This window comes from Narcine bancroftii, chromosome 13 (assembly GCF_036971445.1).
Source record: "Narcine bancroftii isolate sNarBan1 chromosome 13, sNarBan1.hap1, whole genome shotgun sequence".
Classification (NCBI taxonomy): Eukaryota; Metazoa; Chordata; class Chondrichthyes; order Torpediniformes; family Narcinidae; genus Narcine; species Narcine bancroftii.
This window is the reverse complement of record NC_091481.1, coordinates 85,775,826-85,796,185: the sequence shown is the minus strand read 5'-3', so window position 1 is coordinate 85,796,185 and position 20,360 is coordinate 85,775,826. Positions and strand designations below refer to the sequence as shown.

The following is a 20,360-nucleotide window of genomic DNA, read 5'->3' as shown; positions in this document are numbered from 1 at the left end:
ACAGGAAGCAGAACACAGCACCTTGATGAAGGGCTCAAGCTTAAAGTGTTGGTTCTACATCCTTATCTTTGCTACATAAAGTTCACATCGAGTTTCTCCAGCATCGTGCTTCTTGAATCACTGCAGACTTTCATATTTTACGGCATCACACAGTAGACCTGCTTAAATAATTGAAACATTCAGTGATTTGCAGATTATAATTTTTATTTCCGTAACTTGTTTATAAATAAGTATTAAAAAATTTCCCTGCACCAAATTTGTTCATCAGCTTGGGTTTGCCTGCAGATTATAAATCTGGGGCTGAGGGTTCAACTTTCAGTGAAATGGTGTGTCCGATTATATGGGCAGTCCTGCAGAAAAAGCTTGATAATTGCGAAGGGCGGGTAGTCCACATTCCAAGCCCATCCTTTGAGTAGACGGCTTATTTCATGTGTTCCCTCCTTTCTCTGCTTCATTGAATGTGGGTGTCACAGCCTCTTTTGGGAGACTGTAACCCTCAGTCAGTGGAGGGCATACATGGATACACACATTTAGGGAATGTCCTACCAACCCAGCCCTCACTCTAGGTGGACAGCCAGCTCCTGTGCCACCCACTGGGGTTCCCTGACACACTCCAACCCACTGCCCATCCCTACCTTTGTGACCATTGATCACCCCCCTCCCCCTCCCCCAGCCACCATAAAGGCACAGGTTTTTCCCCCAAATGTCCTATCTCACCAAATGACAGGTGAGGCAGTACATGAAGAGCGGCTGCACTGCAGCAATGGCCACGGTCAGGTACATTCGCAGCTGGTTCTTGGTGCCCCTGACCAGAACCCCCTCGGCCACTGCTTCTGACAGAATCTTGAGTCTCAGAGTTCGGATCTGAAAAACAGTTGAAAATGAGAGTTGTGAGGATGATGTCTGGGAGATACTGGTCACCTGAATCATTGCTGTTTGTTACCATATATGTCAATAGAACAATCCTGAAATCAGGGTCGTCCTATTCGCCGGGTCGAAAATCCAAACCTTGAAGGCTCAGTCTCAATACCACTGCATTCTTCCCGACGGCTCCGATGCAATTTCGTGCATGCCCTCTGTGATAGTTCAGGTTCTATCACCAATGTGTCTATGTACAGATGGTCGTGTAGGATGACTGTGATTGGCTGAGAGTGTAGCACCACCTACTGGCAGGTCTTAAAGGATTGCTCCTAGCCAGACCAGGTCATTCTGGACTGATGTGCTCCAGTCTTTTAGTTAATAGAAGCCTTGGTTTAGATCATCAAGTCTCTGGTTCTTTCGACGCGCACTACACCCTCTTAGTTACCAGCGAAGTCTCAGCACTCCTCCATGGGGTCCATCTGCCCAGTCTGTCCGCCATCGGCTCCGTACAGGCTTTAATCAGCCCATTGCAGGAGCTGACGGCGGTTTATTTTAAAATATGGAAATAAAATTGTAACCATTACATGGTAATTTGTTATTAAAATATTGTGATCTTTTCACTGGTCAGTGGTAAGTGCCAGATTTTCTTTTTTTTTTGGGGGGGGGGGAAACAAATGATATCATTCAAAAGCACATTTTAGGTGGAAATTCCAGGGGCCATACTGTACAGGTTGCCCCATATGTCGGCATTATTCAGCAATGGAAACTCAGAACTTCAAAGTGAGGGGTAAGAACACAGCTGAGGAGGGCTGGTAAATTTCTGATGTCAGACAAGCCAAGGAGTGGTGCTACGTCCAAGACCCTTGTTCTTTAATGTCCTGCAAGGCTGGCACAATGGGAGCAGCTGGAAGAGCTCCAGCAATCTTGGTTCAATCTTGACCTCCAGCAATGCCAGCGTGGAGTTTGCATGTTCACCCCCTGACCGAGTAGGTTTCCTTCAGCTGCTCTGGTCTCCACCCATATCTCAAAGATGAGCTCAGTGGCAGGTTAGCTAGAGGCTACCAAATGCCCCTGGTGTTGGCAATGGGCAGTGGGATTTGTGTCAATGGGTGTTTGACAGTCCACATTGACTCACTGTGTCACAGGCCTACTTCTGTGCTACTTGACCACCAAGAGCTCATGTTCCTGGATATGAACCCAAGGGAGAGCCAGAATACTGCAGGGAAGAGCCAGAAGATTTATGGAAGTAGATTTAATGTTCCTGGTACTGTGCTTCCTTCATCCCATTCCCTGGCCGACATGTCTGTCCGTGGTCTCATGGACTGCCAAACTGAGACCACTTGCAAATTGGAGGAACAACCTCATTCAATTTGGGCACCCTCCAACTAGATGACATCAACATCAACTTCTCTGGTTTCTGTTAAACCACCCCACCCCCCAATCTATCCTTCCCTCCAGCTGTCTCAGAATTCAAGATTCAATTATTGTCATGTAATAAAGTGTCATATTACATGAAATTGCTTTTGACTGTTGTAGGGCAGACAGATTTGCCATCAGCAGAAATTGCCTGAGGGCCTGTTACAGAAGAGAAACAAGACAGAGACCCCCCCGAGTCACCAAGTATCTTTGAGTTTGCCTCCAACCCTCCCACAGCCACAGAGTTGCCTCCAACCCTCCCACTGCCACATAGAGTTGCCTCCAACCTCCCACAGCCACATAGAATTGCCTCCAACCCTCCCACTGCCACATAGAGTTGCCTCCAACCCTCCCACTGCCACATAGAGTTGCCTCCAACCCTCCCACTGCCACATAGAGTTGCCTCCAACCCTCCCACTGCCACATAGAGTTGCCTCCAACCCTCCCACTGCCACATAGAGTCCAGTCCAAACCATCTGCAGCCCAAGCTCCAGATCCCAACCTCCAATGCAACTAGGAACCCTTCCACACCCTCAGAGGTTCGACTCTGGAGCTTGGGCTGCAGATGGTTTAGACTGGACTTTATGTGGCTGCCAGAGTGTTGGAGGCAATCCATGGACACTGGGTGACTCTGGGGGGGGAGGGGGGGGGCTCTCTTTTGCTTTCCTGACCGTATGAGGTGCTTCAGGCAATTTCTGCTGATGGCAAACCTGTCTGCCCTACAGACAGAAGCGATTTCATGTAATATGACATGACAATAAATTGAATCTTGAATTTTCAGCCAATAATGTTGTGTAGACCTACATAATTAACCCTTCTCTCCCTCACACCCGCAACCTCCGTGTGATTGAGATATTAAATCACAAAACTCACCATGAACACCACAACTGAGATGCAGCACCAGCCCAGAGCAACGTAGTACCCCATTCTTCCAAAAATCAACCCCGCCAGAACTTCAATGATCATCCTGTGGGCAGAGAATCAGATGGTATAGATGTGAATCAGCTATTTTACCGCGAATGCTCACACTCCCGCCCAGTGTCGACCCCGTTTCACCCATACCTTGACAGCCAGTTAACATTAAAGGTTACGGAGAGAAGGCGGGGACGGGGTACTGAACTTTAAGATCAGCCATGATCTCGTTGAATGGCGGAGAAGGGTTGAATGACCTACTCCTGCTCCTATCTTCTATGTTTCTATCAGGGCAGGTCTGCAGATGCCATAGTTGAAGTAAAAATGCAATGATGGAGAACCTCAACAGGTCAAACAGTACTTTATGTAGCAAAGATTAAGATACATAACCGACATTTTGGGCTTGAGCCCTTTATCTTTGCTCTGTAAAGTGTCATATGACCCGCTGAGTTTCTTCAGAATTGTGTTTTTTCTTGTTTAACTTCACTGGTTTATCTCCTTACTTACTCTGAGGAAGGGCTCAGCTCCTATGGACGCTGCGAGACCAGCTGAGCTCCTCCAGCATTTCTGCGTGTTTTTACAATCACAGCATCTGCAGACTTTTGTCTTTCACTCCTTATCTCATTACTTAACACAAGAATCCTTAAAGATGAATGTTTAGTGAAGACTGATTATCATGTACTGTCAAACCAAGGTCACCTGTAAATTGGAGGAGCAACACTGAATTTTCCATCCGGACACTCTCCCGCCGGATGGCATGAACATTTTCTTCTCCAGTTTCTGCTAAACCACTCGCCGTTCTCATTCTCTCCCCCTTCCCTCGGACTCCTTTCCTCCAGCTCTCCACTTCACTCCCCAGTTTGCTGCTCCCCTCCCTCCCTTATCCACCTATCACCTCCTGCCTGTGGGACTGTGCTCCTACCCTCCCCCCCCCCCCCCCAACCATTTTGATCAGGTCCATTTTACTCGTACCTTGATGAAGGGCTCAAGCCCAAAACATTGGTTCTGCATCTTTATCTTTGCTGTATAAAGTGCACTGACCTGCTGAGTTTCTCCAGCTTTATGCTTTTACTAACAGCGGCACATGTTCAACAGCCCACCCGCATCTGGCCCCCTTTCAGACTGAAATGCTGCCCACCCTGTTCGTCCAACCTTGCCGTACATACACCTACCCGATGTATTTGTACCCGGCAAAGGCAACGAGGTCGATGGTGGTGAGGTCAGTGTTCACCGTTACCAAGTAGAGACTGAACAGGGTAACAAGCACTTCGATGACCATCCAGATTAAAGCAGTGCTGGCCAGCATCCCCAACACCTCTGGAGAGAACCTGTGGCAAGAAAGAAAGTGAGCTTGATCATTGCTGGGTGTAACGAAAACCAGGGCCGGATAGAATGACCTCGAGTAATAGGGATCCAATTCCCAACATAAAAGGATAACCGTCAGTAGTGTGGATTGTGGAAGGTTATGTGACCTCTCTGGCTGGATCCTGGTCAGAAGCCACCACTTCTATCAATCGAGGTCATGACCACCTGTGCTGAACAAACAACTTGCAATTGGTCTTTCCAACCTTTTTTTTTAAAATTTGGGTGCCGTACCTGCACTGGGTTGAGGGGTGGTGGGTTTTCCTCTACTGTGTCTATATCTAGCACGGTTTAGAGATATTACTTGTTTAGTTTGTGTCCAACGTGATTGTTCTTGTACTCTCTGTGAGTGAGTATCTTGTGCCGTATTTCCCTCATGGGCAAATAAAGGCTGCTTACATCCAATCTGTGTCAAGACATGTTGCTTCTCGGACTTGTTCCTTACACAACAGGATCCACCCTCCTATACTCCCAACTCCCATACTGGAATGCAGGATTCATCCATGGCTTCAGAATGGAGAATTGTTTGGGGCAGGGAGGGGTCCAGAAAGAAAAACAAGCAAGTGACTGGGGGGTGTATGATAATGGAAGAGATGTTTGAGAGTGTTGCCACCAGCAGCAGTATAGTACAGGCAGCTCTGCACTGCTAACCTTTGGGCAAGTGGTTAAACTGAAGCCCCACATTCACTCCCAGAGACACACAAAGGCATTACTGTGAAGACAGACGTTACATCCAGAAACCAGGCCACATTTTATCCCTCAACTGATGTTATGAAAGAATACCTGGTTATTATTAAACTGCTCTTTGCCAGAGCAAGATATATTTTTAATTTTTAAAACATTTTAAGTTTAGACATACAGCATAGCAACCGGCCCTTTCAGCTCATGAGCCAATACATCCTAAATACACCCAATCAACCTCCAACCCCCCGGTACATTTCGAACAGTGGGAGGAAACCAGAGCTCCTGGGGAAAACTGAAATAGACATGGGGAGAACATACAAACTCCTTCCAGACATTGCTGGATTTGAACCTGGGTTGTTGGCGCTGTAACAGCGTTGTGTTAACTCTGCAGATCCGAGGTTAAAAATGTCAGAGAAGTCCAAAGAACCAGTGGTTCTCAACCTTTTTCTTTCCACTCACATTCCACTTTAAGTATTCCCTGTGCCATCGGTGCTCTGTGATGAGTAAGGGGTTGCTTAAGGTGGGATGTGGGTGGAAAGAAAAAGGTTGAAAACCACTGTTTTAATCGTCCCTCATGGACTCGTTACGTGCAGGGTTTCAGAACTCCTAAGGAAATGGGCCAGCGACCATTTTTCTCAAGCAAAATAGTTCAGTAACAATTGGGTCTGGAGCAGTGATTCTCAACCTTCCCTTCCCACTCGCATCTCACCTTGAGCAATCCCTTACTCATCACAGATCACCGATGGCCTAGGGATTACTCACAGAGGGACATGAGTGGAAAGGAAAAGGTTGGGAACCGCTGGTTAAAGCCTGACAGTTTTTTGTGCAACTGTTCTTTCACGAACATAAAATGGATGACATTATGCTGACTCCAGGCACCTCACTTCAGAGTGGTCAACTGTGCTGTGGCTTTGATCAGAAAGGGACATGACAAAAGGCTCTTTACCTGCTCTGAGTTCCCAGGGCAAACCCAGCCACCAGTAAATATGTGATGAATGCCATTGCTAGAGAGAGAGAAATACATTACATACAGAACAATGAATGAAGTCATTTCATAATAACCCACAAAGATATTTCCTCAAGTTTACTGAGGGCAACTTCGATTTATGTGGTATCTAATATGGCAGAATATCCTTTTTTTTTGGAAATATTTTTATTGAGTTTAATAAAAAAACCTATGCACATATATAGATAACTTCCATAAATTTGAAATCGGAAACAGCCATATCATAACCAAAAGATTAAATCTGATTGGATTGAATTAACAATGGAAACTTTCTTCATAATAAATCAAAGATATCTTTTCTTCTTTGGCTTGGCTTCGCGGACGAAGATTTATGGAGGGGGTAAAAAGTCCACGTCAGCTGCAGGCTCGTTTGTGGCTGACAAGTCCGATGCGGGACAGGCAGACACGATTGCAGCGGTTGCAGGGGAAAATTGGTTGGTTGGGGTTGGGTGTTGGGTTTTTCCTCATTTGCCTTTTGTCAGTGAGGTGGGCTCTGCGGTCTTCTTCAAAGGAGGTTGCTGCCCGCCAAATTGTGAGGCGCCAAGATGCACGGTTTGAGGCGTTATCAGCCCACTGGCGGTGGTCAATGTGGCAGGCACCAAGAGATTTCTTTAGGCAGTCCTTGTACCTTTTCTTTGGCGCACCTCTGTCACGGTGGCCAGTGGAGAGCTCGCCATATAACACGATCTTGGGAAGGCGATGGTCCTCCATTCTGGAGACGTGACCCATCCAGCGCAGCTGGATCTTCAGCAGCGTGGACTCGATGCTGTCGACTTCTGCCATCTCGAGTACTTCGACGTTAGGGATGTAAGCGCTCCAATGGATGTTGAGGATGGAGCGGAGACAACGCTGGTGGAAGCGTTCTAGGAGCCGTAGGTGGTGCCGGTAGAGGACCCATGATTCGGAGCCGAACAGGAGTGTGGGTATGACAACGGCTCTGTATACGCTTATCTTTGTGAGGTTTTTCAGTTGGTTGTTTTTCCAGACTCTTTTGTGTAGTCTTCCAAAGGCGCTATTTGCCTTGGCGAGTCTGTTGTCTATCTCATTGTCGATCCTTGCATCAAAGATAACATTGAAAATAAAAAGGATTTATCAAATATCTCTACGAAAAAGAAAAAAGGAGACCCCCTCCCCCATTTAATCAAACCCTTTCCTCTAAACAAGGTTAACATAAATAATAAAGAGATTAATCGAATCTCGACATCCAGAAACCGGACAACGGATCTCAGGCGCATCCAAACAACTTAATTCTTGAAATTGCGACATGACCTTCTGAAACAGAATATCCTAATGTGCTTCACAAGAGCTTTACAGAGCACAGTCAAGGACGTGGGTCGTAAGGATTATCAGGGGCAGATTTGAGAAAGTGCCAAAGCTCTGGAGAGTTGTCAATACAGCAGAAGTCCAAAATTCCAGATGCTAGAAATCCAGGCCACCCGAGAATCCAGACTTTTTGAAAACTCAAACTTTGTAAATTCAGCGGGTTTTTGTGTGTTCGCGCATGCGTAAGCACCACAGATGATACAAGAGCAGCAACAAAATATAGTTCATCAGTGGAAAAAATTATAACTATCAGCTCACATGCTATATTTGCAAATGAATACCTCCTCATCTCTTCCTTATTCCTCCTTAAATTTGAATTTTAGAAGTACTGACCAAGAATCTGGAAAATCTGAACCAACCCAATCCCCAAACAGTCCAGATTTTTGGACTTGTACTGCAATGGGGATGATCAAGAGGACTTCTGCATTGGAGGAGGGCATCTAAAAGCTGTCAGGCTAGAATGTTACATTGGAGTTCCAAAACTATGAAGGGACTTAAAAGAGTGAGAAATTTAACATAGAGGCAGTGCTCACCTTGGAAAGGTCAGCCAGAGACGGGTGTTTTGGTGGTGCAGCAGTTATTGCAGCTGCCTCGCATTTCCAGTGACCCAGATTCAATCTTGACCTCTGGCACTATCTGTGAGACATTTGTACATTCTCCCTGTGACCACATAGGCTTCCACCCATATCACGTTGGATAAGTTAAGTAGCCACTGTAGTTTAGCCCAATGTGTAGAGAGTGGCTTAAAGTGGAGGGGAGCTGATAGGCATTAAAAAATAAATCGGTTGCAGAGAAATGCAAGGGAGTGGCTCAGAGCAGGGTGGGCTCAATGGAATACATAAATAGCCCTTTAGGTGATAAGGAAACACAAGGAGTGTGTGCATTGGATAGCTCGAGTAGGACCCTGACTTGGAGAAAGCAACGACTGAAAGCTTTTTGCTTCTGTTTCAGATTGATACCAATGATGTTGGTAGATGGAACATACTTTGTAGCTGACGCTAAAGTTAATGGCTTTGGCATTAATGACACAGTAAAACCCCAGGTATCTGGTACCGATGTGGATTGATCGATGCTGGATAAGGGAATTTGCCGGTTGCTTGAGATTGCGCGTTGGATTGGTGATCTGACCGTTAGGGGTGCCAAATTTTAAACATTTGGTTTTTTTTAAAAAACCTATTTATTTTCTGCTTTTTTTTTGCCAGTTGCTTGAATTCTGGATAACGGGAATTTTACTATATTTAGTTGAAGGAAATTTCTCCTGAACCAGTACTGTAGGCTAACGAACAATTTAGACGTCCTGGAGGAGAATATTTTATGATGCTATTTCAGTGCATTTAGTTGTGAGCAAATTAAGCCTGACCTATCCACAGAAATGTGGAGTTACTTCATCAAATACTTGATGGATATAACTGGCCACTCTCTCCTAGATACTTAACCAACGTTTCAGGCTTGAGCCCTGCATTAAGGTATGAGCAAAATGTTTGGGCACCTGCCTACATTTTACTCATACCTTGATGAAAGGATCAAGTCTGAATCATTAGTTATATCTTGATGAAGGGCTCAAGTTCAAAACACTGGTTCTGTATCTTTATCTTTGCTATATAAAGCACATTGTTTGACCTGCTGAATTTCTCTAGCGTTGTGTTTTTACTTCAATCACAGTGTCTGCAGACTTTTGTGTTACTCCTGTAGATTATAAACTCATTTTACACTCATGGTTTGTGGCAAATTAATAGATCTCAGCTGAGACAGTATTAAAAATGTTATGATTCAAAAGGGAAAGAGTACCTTAAATTTCTGCTCGTGATTACGATCCATGCGACGTACTGAGATGGGACAGGGCTTGGCTCTGATGCCACACATGCCCACAGACAACTCTCTAAGTGGATGTTTGTCAGGAGAGATTGGTGGCCAAGGAGCTATGACCCCAAACAATACATTTAAAACTTCACCAGAAATGCACATCCCAGAAACTCCAGCCAAGAATGTGAATGGAATGTTAGGATTGAATTTAGGATGAGGGAGGTTTCTGCTGGAACTGTACCAGGTCCTGGTGAGGCCACATCTGGGGAACTGCAAGCAGTTCTGGTCTCCTTACTTGAGGAAGGATGGACTGGCTTTGGAGGCGGTACAGAGGAGGTTCACCAGGTTGATTCCAGGGATGGCCTATGAGGAGAGATTGAATCGAGTGGGATGTATTTGCTGGAATGAGAGGGGATCTTACAAAAATTATGAAAAGCATAGATACAATTGAGATAGGTTAGTTGTTTCCATTGGTGGAGGAGACCAGAACTAGAGACATAGCCTCAAGATTCAGGGTAGAAGATTTAGGATAGAGATGAGGAGGAAATGCTTTTCCCAGAGGGTGGTGAATCTGTGGAATTCGCTGCCCATTGAAGCTGTAGAGGCGACCTCAGTTAATATATTTAAGACAAGGTTTGTTAGATTTTTACACAGCAGATGAATTAAAGGACAAGGGGAAAAGGCAGGTCGGTGGAAACGAGCCTCTCATCAGATCAGCCACGATCACACTGAATGGCCGAGCAGGGTTGACGGGCCAGATGGCCGACTCCTGCCCCTATTTCTTATGTTTTAAGGCAATTACATTAACTCAAGGCTGAAGTGATTCACATTGGTTAGGAAGTGTGCATCACATCAGATATGTACTGAGCCTTACCCAATGTGTCAATCCCCCCCAAAACAATTCATAAGGCTGGTTTTAACCAACTGCAGGCACTACTGATCAAACAGTTCAGACACTCACCTGGAATATACAAGTCTGGAGCATTTACTTCAACACGAGGAGCCACGGGGGTGTCCTGTTGATAATGCACCTCCCAATTCTGTTAACACAAAGGGGTGAAGAGATGCTGTGACTTTGGTCTCCAGTCATTATTTTTCTAAAATTGACCCTTCCCGAAACTATCCATTTCCATATCACGGTGGAACCATCATTTCTATTAATACATTCTTTTCTCACGTCACCACTTGCTGGGACGCACACCATCCCAACATCCTTCCATCCCAATTCCTTATCTTTACTTTCCTATTACCTTTCGATGAAGGGAAACCATGTACCAGATGTCAGTGGAGGCTTTTTTATAAACTGGAAATGAAAAGATCCACGGTGGGCAGCTGGTCAGGACAATTTTCATTAGAAATGAAATCCAAGATATAAATGACCCTGTTTGACCTGCTGGTGCTTCTCCAGCTTTGTGTTTTTCAACTGCACCAGATGTCGTTCTAGTTCCATGTCGTATGTCCTCAGGATAACCAAAGACAGGCGATAATCTCATTGCCAGTGAAAACTAAATAGCAAATAAAGTTCATGATCATACAAGAGAATTGGGAGGATTCGCAACATCGTCCACGGAGAAACCAAGGATATTCACGTGGACAATTCGTCTCTTGGTAACTGCCTCCATTTCAATGTTACTGTTTTCCTTCATTAACCAGAAGTTGTTGTTGTTCGTCCTTCGTAGTCGAAGATGACCATGACTTCAAAAATCAAATGGGAGATTGGTGGCTGTGGGTCTGGAAGTGACTGGGGAGACCGATCCGGGCCCTGAAGGCTCGCCCACGATGCCCTGGGCCGCCTGTGTGCAGGTTGGTGACGTCAGCTTTCAGTGTATCCGTACCTGCTGCTTCGCCACTCCCCCATCGCCACAGGACTTTAGGTGTTGCACGTTGGGTTTAAGTCATGACTTGTGCTTGACTTGGATTAAAGTGCACAGGTCGTCAGCCTCACTCTCTCACCCCGGCCTATCTGGACCCAGCGGCAAGACATAATCGAGACGGCTGGAGACAGGTCAGGATGCAGTGGATGGCCAGCAGTGTGCTGTGGGTGTCTCACTGTGCCCTCTTAGCGCTCCATGACACATTGCTAAGAATCGCCTTTCTGCCCATTGAACCAATTATGGTTTCTTCCGCACAGTCTGCCGAATTCAGGCTTCACACGCTAGTAGACCAGTAGTACATTGACAGTGTCAGGATTCATGAGAGGGTCCAGGTCCTTTTATTGCCATGTATATAAACACACACACACACTCACACAATTTGTTGACTTCTCTTTCCCTGTGAAGGAACACGAGGCTTCAGAAACAATTTCAAATTCCAAGTTTACAGGAACCTTTGGCAAGATAACGTGGCTCGGGGAGACCTTTAATGCAAGTATATACTAAAGCACAAGTTGCCACCGATCAGTACACAATTCTGGAGCAAACTTGAAAGACAAAGGCTAGCTTGTGACATGCCAGAGGAACTCAAGATTCCCAGATGATCCAGTAAGTTTTAAGATTACATCAGGATACATCATAATCAAGGGAATCTCTTGCATCTTCAACAATTCTTTAAAGTAAATCAGTGTTGGGTCACATCGCTTACCTGGTGCGTGTAGGGGAAGACCAGGAGACCCAGCTTCTTTCCAACATAAACTGTATCCACAGCAAAGTAATACTTCAACCTGTTGATTGGAATCAGGCGATCGATCTGCAGGCAGCAAGGGACACTAGGTCAAGTTTCAAGGGACACCAGTTAAGACAACAATGCTGCTGGTTAGGACGACACAAAGCACCACGCTAAAATTATTCCTTGATCAAGATCCTCAGCCTGAATATTTCTGAGTTCGACATGCACCTATTCTTGCCGAGGGTGGTATATCTGTGGAACTCTCTGCCCCAGGAGGCTGGATCATGAGAAGCATTTAAAGGAGTAGATACAATTTAGAATGACCTGCAGATTAAGTACTATGGGGATTTGACACAGAACAGCAGTTGAGGCTGGGGTAAATCAGTCATCATCAATTTAAATGGTGGAGAGGGGTCAAGTGGCCTATTCTGAATTGTGTGTGGCTTTGGTCTCACAATCTGAAGGAGGACATGCTTGCTATTGACGGGTGCAGCAAAAATCCATCAGATTGATTCCTGGCAAGGCAGGGCTGACACACGAAAACTGGATAGGTCTATATTCACTGGAATTAGAAGAATGAAAGTGAATCTCAATAGCCTGTTTATTGAGCATCGCCACATTGGGCTCCAGGCTCTTCGGGCCAGACTCTCTCCTCTCCCCCTCACCTTGCACATCCATTCCCTCTCTCTCCGGCTCCTCTCTGCCCTCCTGCTCCTCAATCTCGGCAGCCTGGGTGAAGGAACAGGAGCGGAGGGGGAATGGGTTGAGGACGTTTCTGGATGGCAAAACCAATCACCGTGGGAGCCCTGGTGGTGGCTCATGGGTTGCGTGTTTACGGCAACATCATGTCGTCACCAGCCCGCCCCTAACCAGCTACCTTCAGCAGCATTGCCTTTATGGAGTGAGGTGGAGTGACTTGCTTCACCTGTGAGACTACCCCAGGACAAATCGGAGTCAGTATCCGCTGGCAATGTTTTTATAAAGGTAGGTGAACTGATGTGAAGGCAGAGAATATCCACCTTTATGTTCACTCCACCCCCCCCCCCCCACCCCGCTATAAAAAGGCCTGTAGAGACACACACAGGAAGAATTCACGATGTTGGGAAAGGCTAGAACAAGAGGTCATAGTCTAAAGATAAGAGGGATCAAAATGTGGAGAAACTTCTTCAGAGTTGTGAACTTGTGGAACTTTCCCTGTCATGGAAAGTCATTGAGGCCAGTTTTGTTAGATAGATTCAAAAGGGACTTGGATGTGGCCCTTTTGGCTGAAGGGATTAAGGGGTATGGAGTGAAAGCAGGAATAGGGGACTTAAGTTGTGTAATCAGCCGTAATCGTATTGAATGGTGGAGCAGGCTCGAAGGACTGAACAGCGTTCTCTTATTTTCTTGTGTTCTATTGGTTAACAGAAATCCCACCCCTTCATTGTGGATTACCAACATGTTATAGCAGCAGTGCTTAGAATGGACAACCTCTGTCATATTATGGGCTTGACATGGTTGTGGCTGCATAGCCCTCAGTCAGAGGGGTGTATCTGCCTCCTGGTATCCTGAACCCAGAGTGATCCTTTGCCAACAAGCACAGTTATTGGCGTTGAGATATATTGACAAGTTGGCTACGCGCTGAACACTTGTGGTTTAGGATTCAAGCAGCAAAAAGCCTAATCTCGCTGTGTGAAGAATGCCAGTTTGCCCGTGCTCAATGTCACAGACCCTTACATTTTTGTCCACAATGTCCTTCCCTTGGCTTGCCAAACTGGTCCCATAAGCCATCGCCAGATTAGACACCATGGGGTCACCGAGGATGCCAGGTCTTGCAAGGCCAAAGCCAGAGGAGGGTCCCTCGTATCCTGGTTCAAATGGTGGAGCATCCATATTTCCACTGGTATCATCAAAAAGGTGACTTTGGTGGGCCGGGATCCTTGCCCTCATCTTGCCAGCTGGAATGCAGAGTGACAGATAAGTTGGCCTGCTTCACCAACGGGCTGGAGACCCATCCCAGTTCCACAAAGCTCTGGAAAAAATGCTCACAACCCCCATCACTTCCCCCAAATCTTCTGACTGATTTCATGGCGAAACAAGCAACAAAGGAACATTTGATGAAGTGTACCTCAGTCAGCAAGAGGAATTACATTTAAAAGTTATGAAGTGTATGCATTGACCTTCTCTACATTGGAGACTGGGCACAGATTGGGGGAAATCACTTCGCTGAGCACCTTTGCTCTGTCTGCATCAGTGACAGGGACCTCCAAGTGGCCAACCACTCCTGCGCTGACATGTCTGTCCATGGCCTTGTGCACTGCTAAACCAAGACGACCCGTAAATTGGAGGGGCAACACCTAATATTCCATCTGGCCACTCTCCAACCAGACAGCATTAACGTCGACCTCTCCAGATTCCCTTCCCCATTCCTTTGTCTTCTTTCCTCCAGCTCTCCACCCCTTTCGCTCTCCATTCAGAGCCGTCCCCCCTCCCCCATTTGCTGGTGTCCCTTCCCTCCCTTATCCACCGATTACCTCCTGCCTGTGGGGCTGTGCCTGTTTGGACGCCTGCCGATATTCTGCTCGTACCTTGATGAAGGGCTCAAGCCCTAAGTGTTAGTTATGTATCTTTATCTTTGCTACATAAAGTCCACCTGTTTGTACTTCAATCACAGCATCTGCAGACTCTTGTGTTTTACTCGGGGATGTGTATTTCTTTCATTGGATAGGGTTAGACTTTGATCTGGCAGTTAACTGGCTCTCATAGAAAGATAGGGATGCAGCCTAGAAATGGGTGTAAGCTACCCCCATAAGTGCCCCCCCCCCCCAACTACTTTTGATAAACCACGATAAGTAACTGCATCATTCAAGGCATCGGGATCAGGTTGTAAGTCCACGTTTGGGGCGTTAGAGGCTCGGATGGGCTGGTTGCTGGGGACATCAGGAGCTCGGATGGGCGGGTGGCCAGGGTGTTAGCAGCTCGGATGTGCTGGCAATAGGTTAGGGCCAAAAAAAAGTGCAGGAGGGAGGGGGTTAACTTTTTACACAGGTCACATGGAAAACACGATTTTTTGAACCATCAGTGGGGCACCTCACTCTTGGCAGGTTGCCGGTGTGCATTTTTCTCATTAATCTTTTCAAGGGGCTCAGGGTTTTAAGCCAAGACTCGTAGCTTTCACCTCAGAAAGCTCCATACTGTTTGCTGCCTTCTCCCTGATTCTGTTCTGTGTAAAACGAATGGCTGATTTTAAGAGCCAAGGAATGACTGATTGAGACGCAAACTAACCTGGCCATCCCTTTCTTTTTAACATTTTTTTTTAAACTTTATTTGCCTGTGCTCCATAATTCTAAATTAATCATCAAACAATTCACATGTGATTCAAGTGCACGTTCCAGATATTATTCCAGACATTATTTACATACATTTTGGTTTGGCCATGGAGAAATTTCAGCACTTTTCATACATATTTCCCCAATTCCTAACCTGGCCATCCTTTTGCAAAACAAAAGACAGACTTCTTTCAGGCTTGGGGTCTGAATGTAATTAGTGCTACTTCAGTTGTCAGTGGCACTGAATTGTTGAAGGGCACTTAAGCCAGAGGGTTAAAGTTTCCATGTGAAGCGAGTAAAAACTAAAATTGTCTGCTTCACATTCCTTCTTGATCCTCGACGTGCTATCCTAAGCATAATCCCGGTTCCTCTGGACTTTGTGGTGTTGGAAAGTGAGATTTTCCAGATGTTTACATTTCTCTGATTAGTACCATGAACAATTTTAATTCATTCCTTTTAGATGGTACACAGTAGCAAAGTAAACTCGTTGGTGAAACCACTGAGTTAAGATTACACCAATTTAATGGGAAACATCTTCCAACGAGATGCCTACTAAACCACCTGGATTTTTTGAACCACAGGGTCACAGAGTTTTGGAATCAAACACGAAAGTCTGTGATTGTAGTCAAAACACACAGTATTTGCCAGAGAAATCCATCTGGACTTGCAGCGTCCATAGCAGGTAAAAATATATTATCGACATTTCAGGCCTGAGCCCTTTTTAAGGTATTAGGAGTCACCCACTCACAGAAATATAAAGCCATGGAAGTTGACCCTTTGGCACCCTGAACAAGGTACCTTTCTGAGCTACTCCATTCTGTAGTATTTGGGTCATCTCCTTCTCAACCTTTACAATCCACATACCCGTCCAAATGACTTCTAAACACTAAATGTACCCACCTCTACCACTTCCTCAGGCAGCTTGTACAACAAATCCATGTGAAGAAGGTGATACTCAAGATCCCTTTAAATCTTTCCCCTCATCTTAAGCACATGGCCTCTGGTTTTAGACGCCCATATCCTGAGATAAAAACTTATATATGGCCTTCATGATTAGAAATCACTATAAATTTTCCACTCAGCAACAGCTAATTTCCCATCTGGCGCCCTCTCCAACTGGATGGCATTAACATCAACTTCTCCAGTTTCTGCTAGCCTACTCACCAGCTCCCTCTTTTCCCTATCCTTCTGTTTTCTTTCATCCAGTTCACCACCCCCTTCCCTCTCCATTCACAGAATCATCCATCCCTCCCCTTGTTTGCTGATGTGCTCTCCCTCCCTTATCCACCTATTACCTCCTGCCTGTGGGACTGTGCTCTTCTCCCACTCCTTAATGAAGGGCTCAAGCCCAAAACATCGGTTATGTATCTTTACCTTTGCTATATAAAATATAATAAAATCCCCGTTATCTGAAATTCAAACAATGGGCAGCCTCAAACCACTGGCAAAAAAAACAACCATGGAAAACAAATAAACAAAAGTTTAAAATTGGCATCACCCCCCCCACCCCCCCACAAACGGTTAACTTGCCAATCTACGCAACACACATTCTCAAGCAACCAGAAAATTCACCTATCTGGCATCTACCAACCCCCATACCAGGGATTTACCATACACTGTTTGACCTGCTTAGTTTCTCCAGCATTGTGCAGGCCCTTCAGTCTACGATGTTACACTGATATGTAAACCATAACCTTTCCCTACCTCATACTGTATTCCTTGCATCCATGTGCCTGTTAAAGAGTCTTTTAAATGTACCTATTGTACCAGCCTCCATCACCACCACCCCGGCAATGTTTTCCAGGCAACGACCACTCAGAGTAAAATAAAACTTGCCAGTGATGTCTTCCCTGAATTTTCCTTCCCTCACCTCAGGAAAAAGTAGAGTCCCAGCATTTCCAGCAACAAGCTTCTAAATCTATTCTGCTCCTGCTATGAGCTTAATCACATCCTGCCTATAGTATGGCAACCAGAACTCCATACAATATTCAGTGCATTCTCACCAATATCCCAGACAATGGTGCCTCCATCTCTATACTCAACACCTTATTTGGTGAAAGCAAGCATGCCATATGGGTTTGTCTACCCGTTTGACCACTTTCAGGGAAATATGTAGTTTTTCTATTCTACAGTGCTCCCAGGCCTCAGGATCATTCACTGTGTATGTCATATCCTAGTTTAACTTCACAAACTGCATCACTTCACACATGTCTAAGATTCTTAACTGTGGAGGAAAAGACAATCTTAGCATCCCTCAAGGTTGCCACGCATATTCAAAGTTCAGATATATTGTCGGAGTACATACATGACATCACACAACCCTGAGATTCTTTTTCCTATGGGTGAGGCAGTATTATCACTCATTAGTAGGTGCATACAAAAATGTAAACAAACTGACTGTGCAACACAGAGAGAAAAAAAATCAATAAAGTGCACAAGTCAAAGTCCTTTAATGAGTCCCTGATTGAGTTTGTTGTGGAAGAGTTTGATGGTGGAGGGGGAGCAGCTGTTCCTGAACTTGGTGGTGCAAGTCTTGTGGCACCTAAACTTCGTTCCAATATTTATGCATTGACAGGTGGTTAAGAAGGCGCATGTGTGCAGGCCTTCATTAGTCAGGGGATTGAGTTCAAGAGCCAGGAGGTAATGCTGTAGCTCTATAAAACTCTGCTGAGGCCAGACTTGGAATATTGTGTTCACTTTTGGTCGCCTCATTACAGGAAGGATGCAGATGCTTTGGAAAGGGTACAGAGGGGCTTTACCAATATGCTGCCAAGATTGAGAACACGTCATATAATGAAGACTGACAAGATAGGGCTCTTCTCTTTGGTGCGATACGAGAGGTGATTTAATAGAGGTGTACAAGATTATGAGAGCTCAGAGAGGGTGGACAGCCAGCACCTTTTTCCGAGGGCGACGATAGCAAATACCAGAGGATGTTAGTTTTAAGGTGTGAGGAAAGTTTAGGGAAATTGTCAGAGGTTAAGTTTTTTTTTAAAAAAACAGAAGTGAAAGCCTGGAATGCATTGCCAGGGGGTAGTGGAGCAGTACAATAGAGCCGCGCTGCAACCCCAACAGTGACCCCAGACTGTGCTATGACCCCAGTGTTGTGACCACCCCCAAATTATGCTACGATCCCAGTGTTGTGACCCCCCTGATTGTGCCACGACCCCAGTGTTGTGACCCCCCGATTGTGCCACGATCCCAGTGTTGTGACCCCCCCAGATTGTGCTACGACCCCAGTGTTGTGACCCCCCCAAGATTGTGCCACAACCCGTGTTGAGACCCCCCCAGATTGTGCCACGACCCCAGTGTTGTGACCCCCCCCAGATTGTGCCACGACCCCAGTGTTGTGACCCCCCCCAGATTGTGCCACGACCCCAGTGTTGTGACCCCCCCCAGATTGTGCCACGACCCCAGTGTTGTGACCCTCCCCAGATTGTGCCATGACCCCAGTGTTGTGACCCCCCCCAGATTATGCTACGACCCCAGTGTTGTGACCCCCTCTGATTGGGCCACGACCCCAGTGTTGTGACCCTCCCCAGATTGTGCCACGACCCCAGTGTTGTGACCCCCCCCCAGATTGTGCCACGACCCGTGTTGTGACCCCTCCCAGATTGTGCCACGACCCCAGTGTTGTGACCCCCCCCCAGATTGTGCCACGACCCGTGTTGTGACCCCCCCCCAGATTGTGCCACGACCCGTGTTGTGACCCCCCCCAGACTGTGCCACGACCCTCAATGCCATCGTGACCCCTGACCCCTTGCCCACTGACCAGCCCCTTATCCCAGGGAGGCGGGATGTGCCAACGTCCAGGGGGGTGGGAGGACTCGACCCCGGACAGGATATCCCCAGCCCACCGCCCCAGGGTCTCCCGACCCCCTCTCCGCCCCGCAGGCCGACACGACACCATTCGGCCCACGGCTGTAAGAAGATTCGGCCACGTACGGAACTTACGCTGCCTGAAGCCGGCCGAACCGCTGCGATCCATGGCGGACGCCAAAGCCCGCGCCCTTCCCCGACCGCCGGAGCACCTGCGCACTGCGGCCGCCAGAGAGTCGTGAATGACGCCCAGCCCAGCCAATCAGGCGCGGCCGAGAGGCCGCGCAGCGACGTCACCGGCGGCCCCGCCCCACGTCACTCCCAGCGAGAGGGCGGAGGCAGCGACACGTGACTCCTCTTTCAAATCTGCCGACACAATTAAGAGGCAATTAAAGTCCGAGCTTTGGATGGATGGTTCGCAGATCCGTTGGTAGCTGGTCAGAGGACAGGCGCCTTTAAATAGAGGCAAACAGAGAGTGGCTGGAGGAATTACCCCCCCCTCAATAAAATAAAATATTTATTCACAATAAAATTATTCAGGTGCAAGCACCCACATCAACAACTCTGTAATGGAGAGACACCTGAATAAAATGGTGCAGAGAAGGGGCAGGGGGATGAAGGCCTTGAGCCCGAAACATGAATAATTTATCTTTCTCTGTAGCATCCGAATTCGGACGCCTGCCGACATTTTGCTCACACCTTGATGAAGGGCTCAAGCCCGAAACATTGGTTATGTATCTTTATCTTTGCTATATAAAGTTCTCGCACCAACCCTCTTTTCAATCTTCTTCAGCGTGATGCTGAACCAAGCCATGAAAGACCCCAACAATGAAGACGCTGTTTACATCCGGTACCGCACGGATGGCAGTCTCTTCAATCTGAGGCGCCTGCAAGCTCACACCAAGACACAAGAGCAACTTGTCCGTGAACTACTCTTTGCAGATGATGCCGCTTTAGTTGCCCATTCAGAGCCAGCTCTTCAGCGCTTGACGTCCTGCTTTGCGGAAACTGCCAAAATGTTTGGCCTGGAAGTCAGCCTGAAGAAAACTGAGGTCCTCCATCAGCCAGCTCACCACCATGACTACCAGCCCCCCCACATCTCCATCGGGCACACAAAACTCAAAACGGTCAACCAGTTTACCTATCTCGGCTGCACCATTTCATCAGATGCAAGGATCGACAATGAGATAGACAACAGACTCTCCAAGGCAAATAGCGCCTTTGGAAGACTACACAAAAGAGTCTGGAAAAACAACCAACTG

General features: G+C 46.6%; 1 protein-coding gene across 1 annotated transcript; it reads right to left on the bottom strand.

The window, feature by feature from the left end:
- Positions 1 to 186: 186 nt before the first annotated feature.
- yif1b (Yip1 interacting factor homolog B (S. cerevisiae)) lies at positions 187 to 19,333 on the bottom strand. The gene is made up of 8 exons (XM_069908729.1): positions 19,225 to 19,333; positions 13,688 to 13,908; positions 11,948 to 12,052; positions 10,329 to 10,407; positions 6,182 to 6,239; positions 4,362 to 4,517; positions 3,151 to 3,244; positions 187 to 864 (listed from the first exon to the last, which is right to left on the bottom strand). The coding sequence occupies exons 1-8, from the start codon at positions 19,265 to 19,267 to the stop codon at positions 709 to 711; spliced, it is 912 nt and encodes a 303-aa protein (XP_069764830.1). The 5' UTR covers positions 19,268 to 19,333; the 3' UTR covers positions 187 to 708.
- Positions 19,334 to 20,360: the final 1,027 nt, after the last annotated feature.

Excerpts from the sequence above, each read along its gene's own strand:
- yif1b (XM_069908729.1), bottom strand. The coding sequence starts at position 19,267 with ATGGATCGCAGCGGTTCGGCCGGCTTCAGGCAGCGTAAGTTCC. Across the intron at positions 13,909-19,224 it reads CTTCAGGCAGCGTAAGTTCC|CTGGCAAGATGAGGGCAAGG; the intron begins GTACGTGGCCGA and ends TCTGCATTCCAG. Across the intron at positions 10,408-11,947 it reads TCTTCCCCTACACGCACCAG|AATTGGGAGGTGCATTATCA; the intron begins GTAAGCGATGTG and ends TTGTGTTAACAG.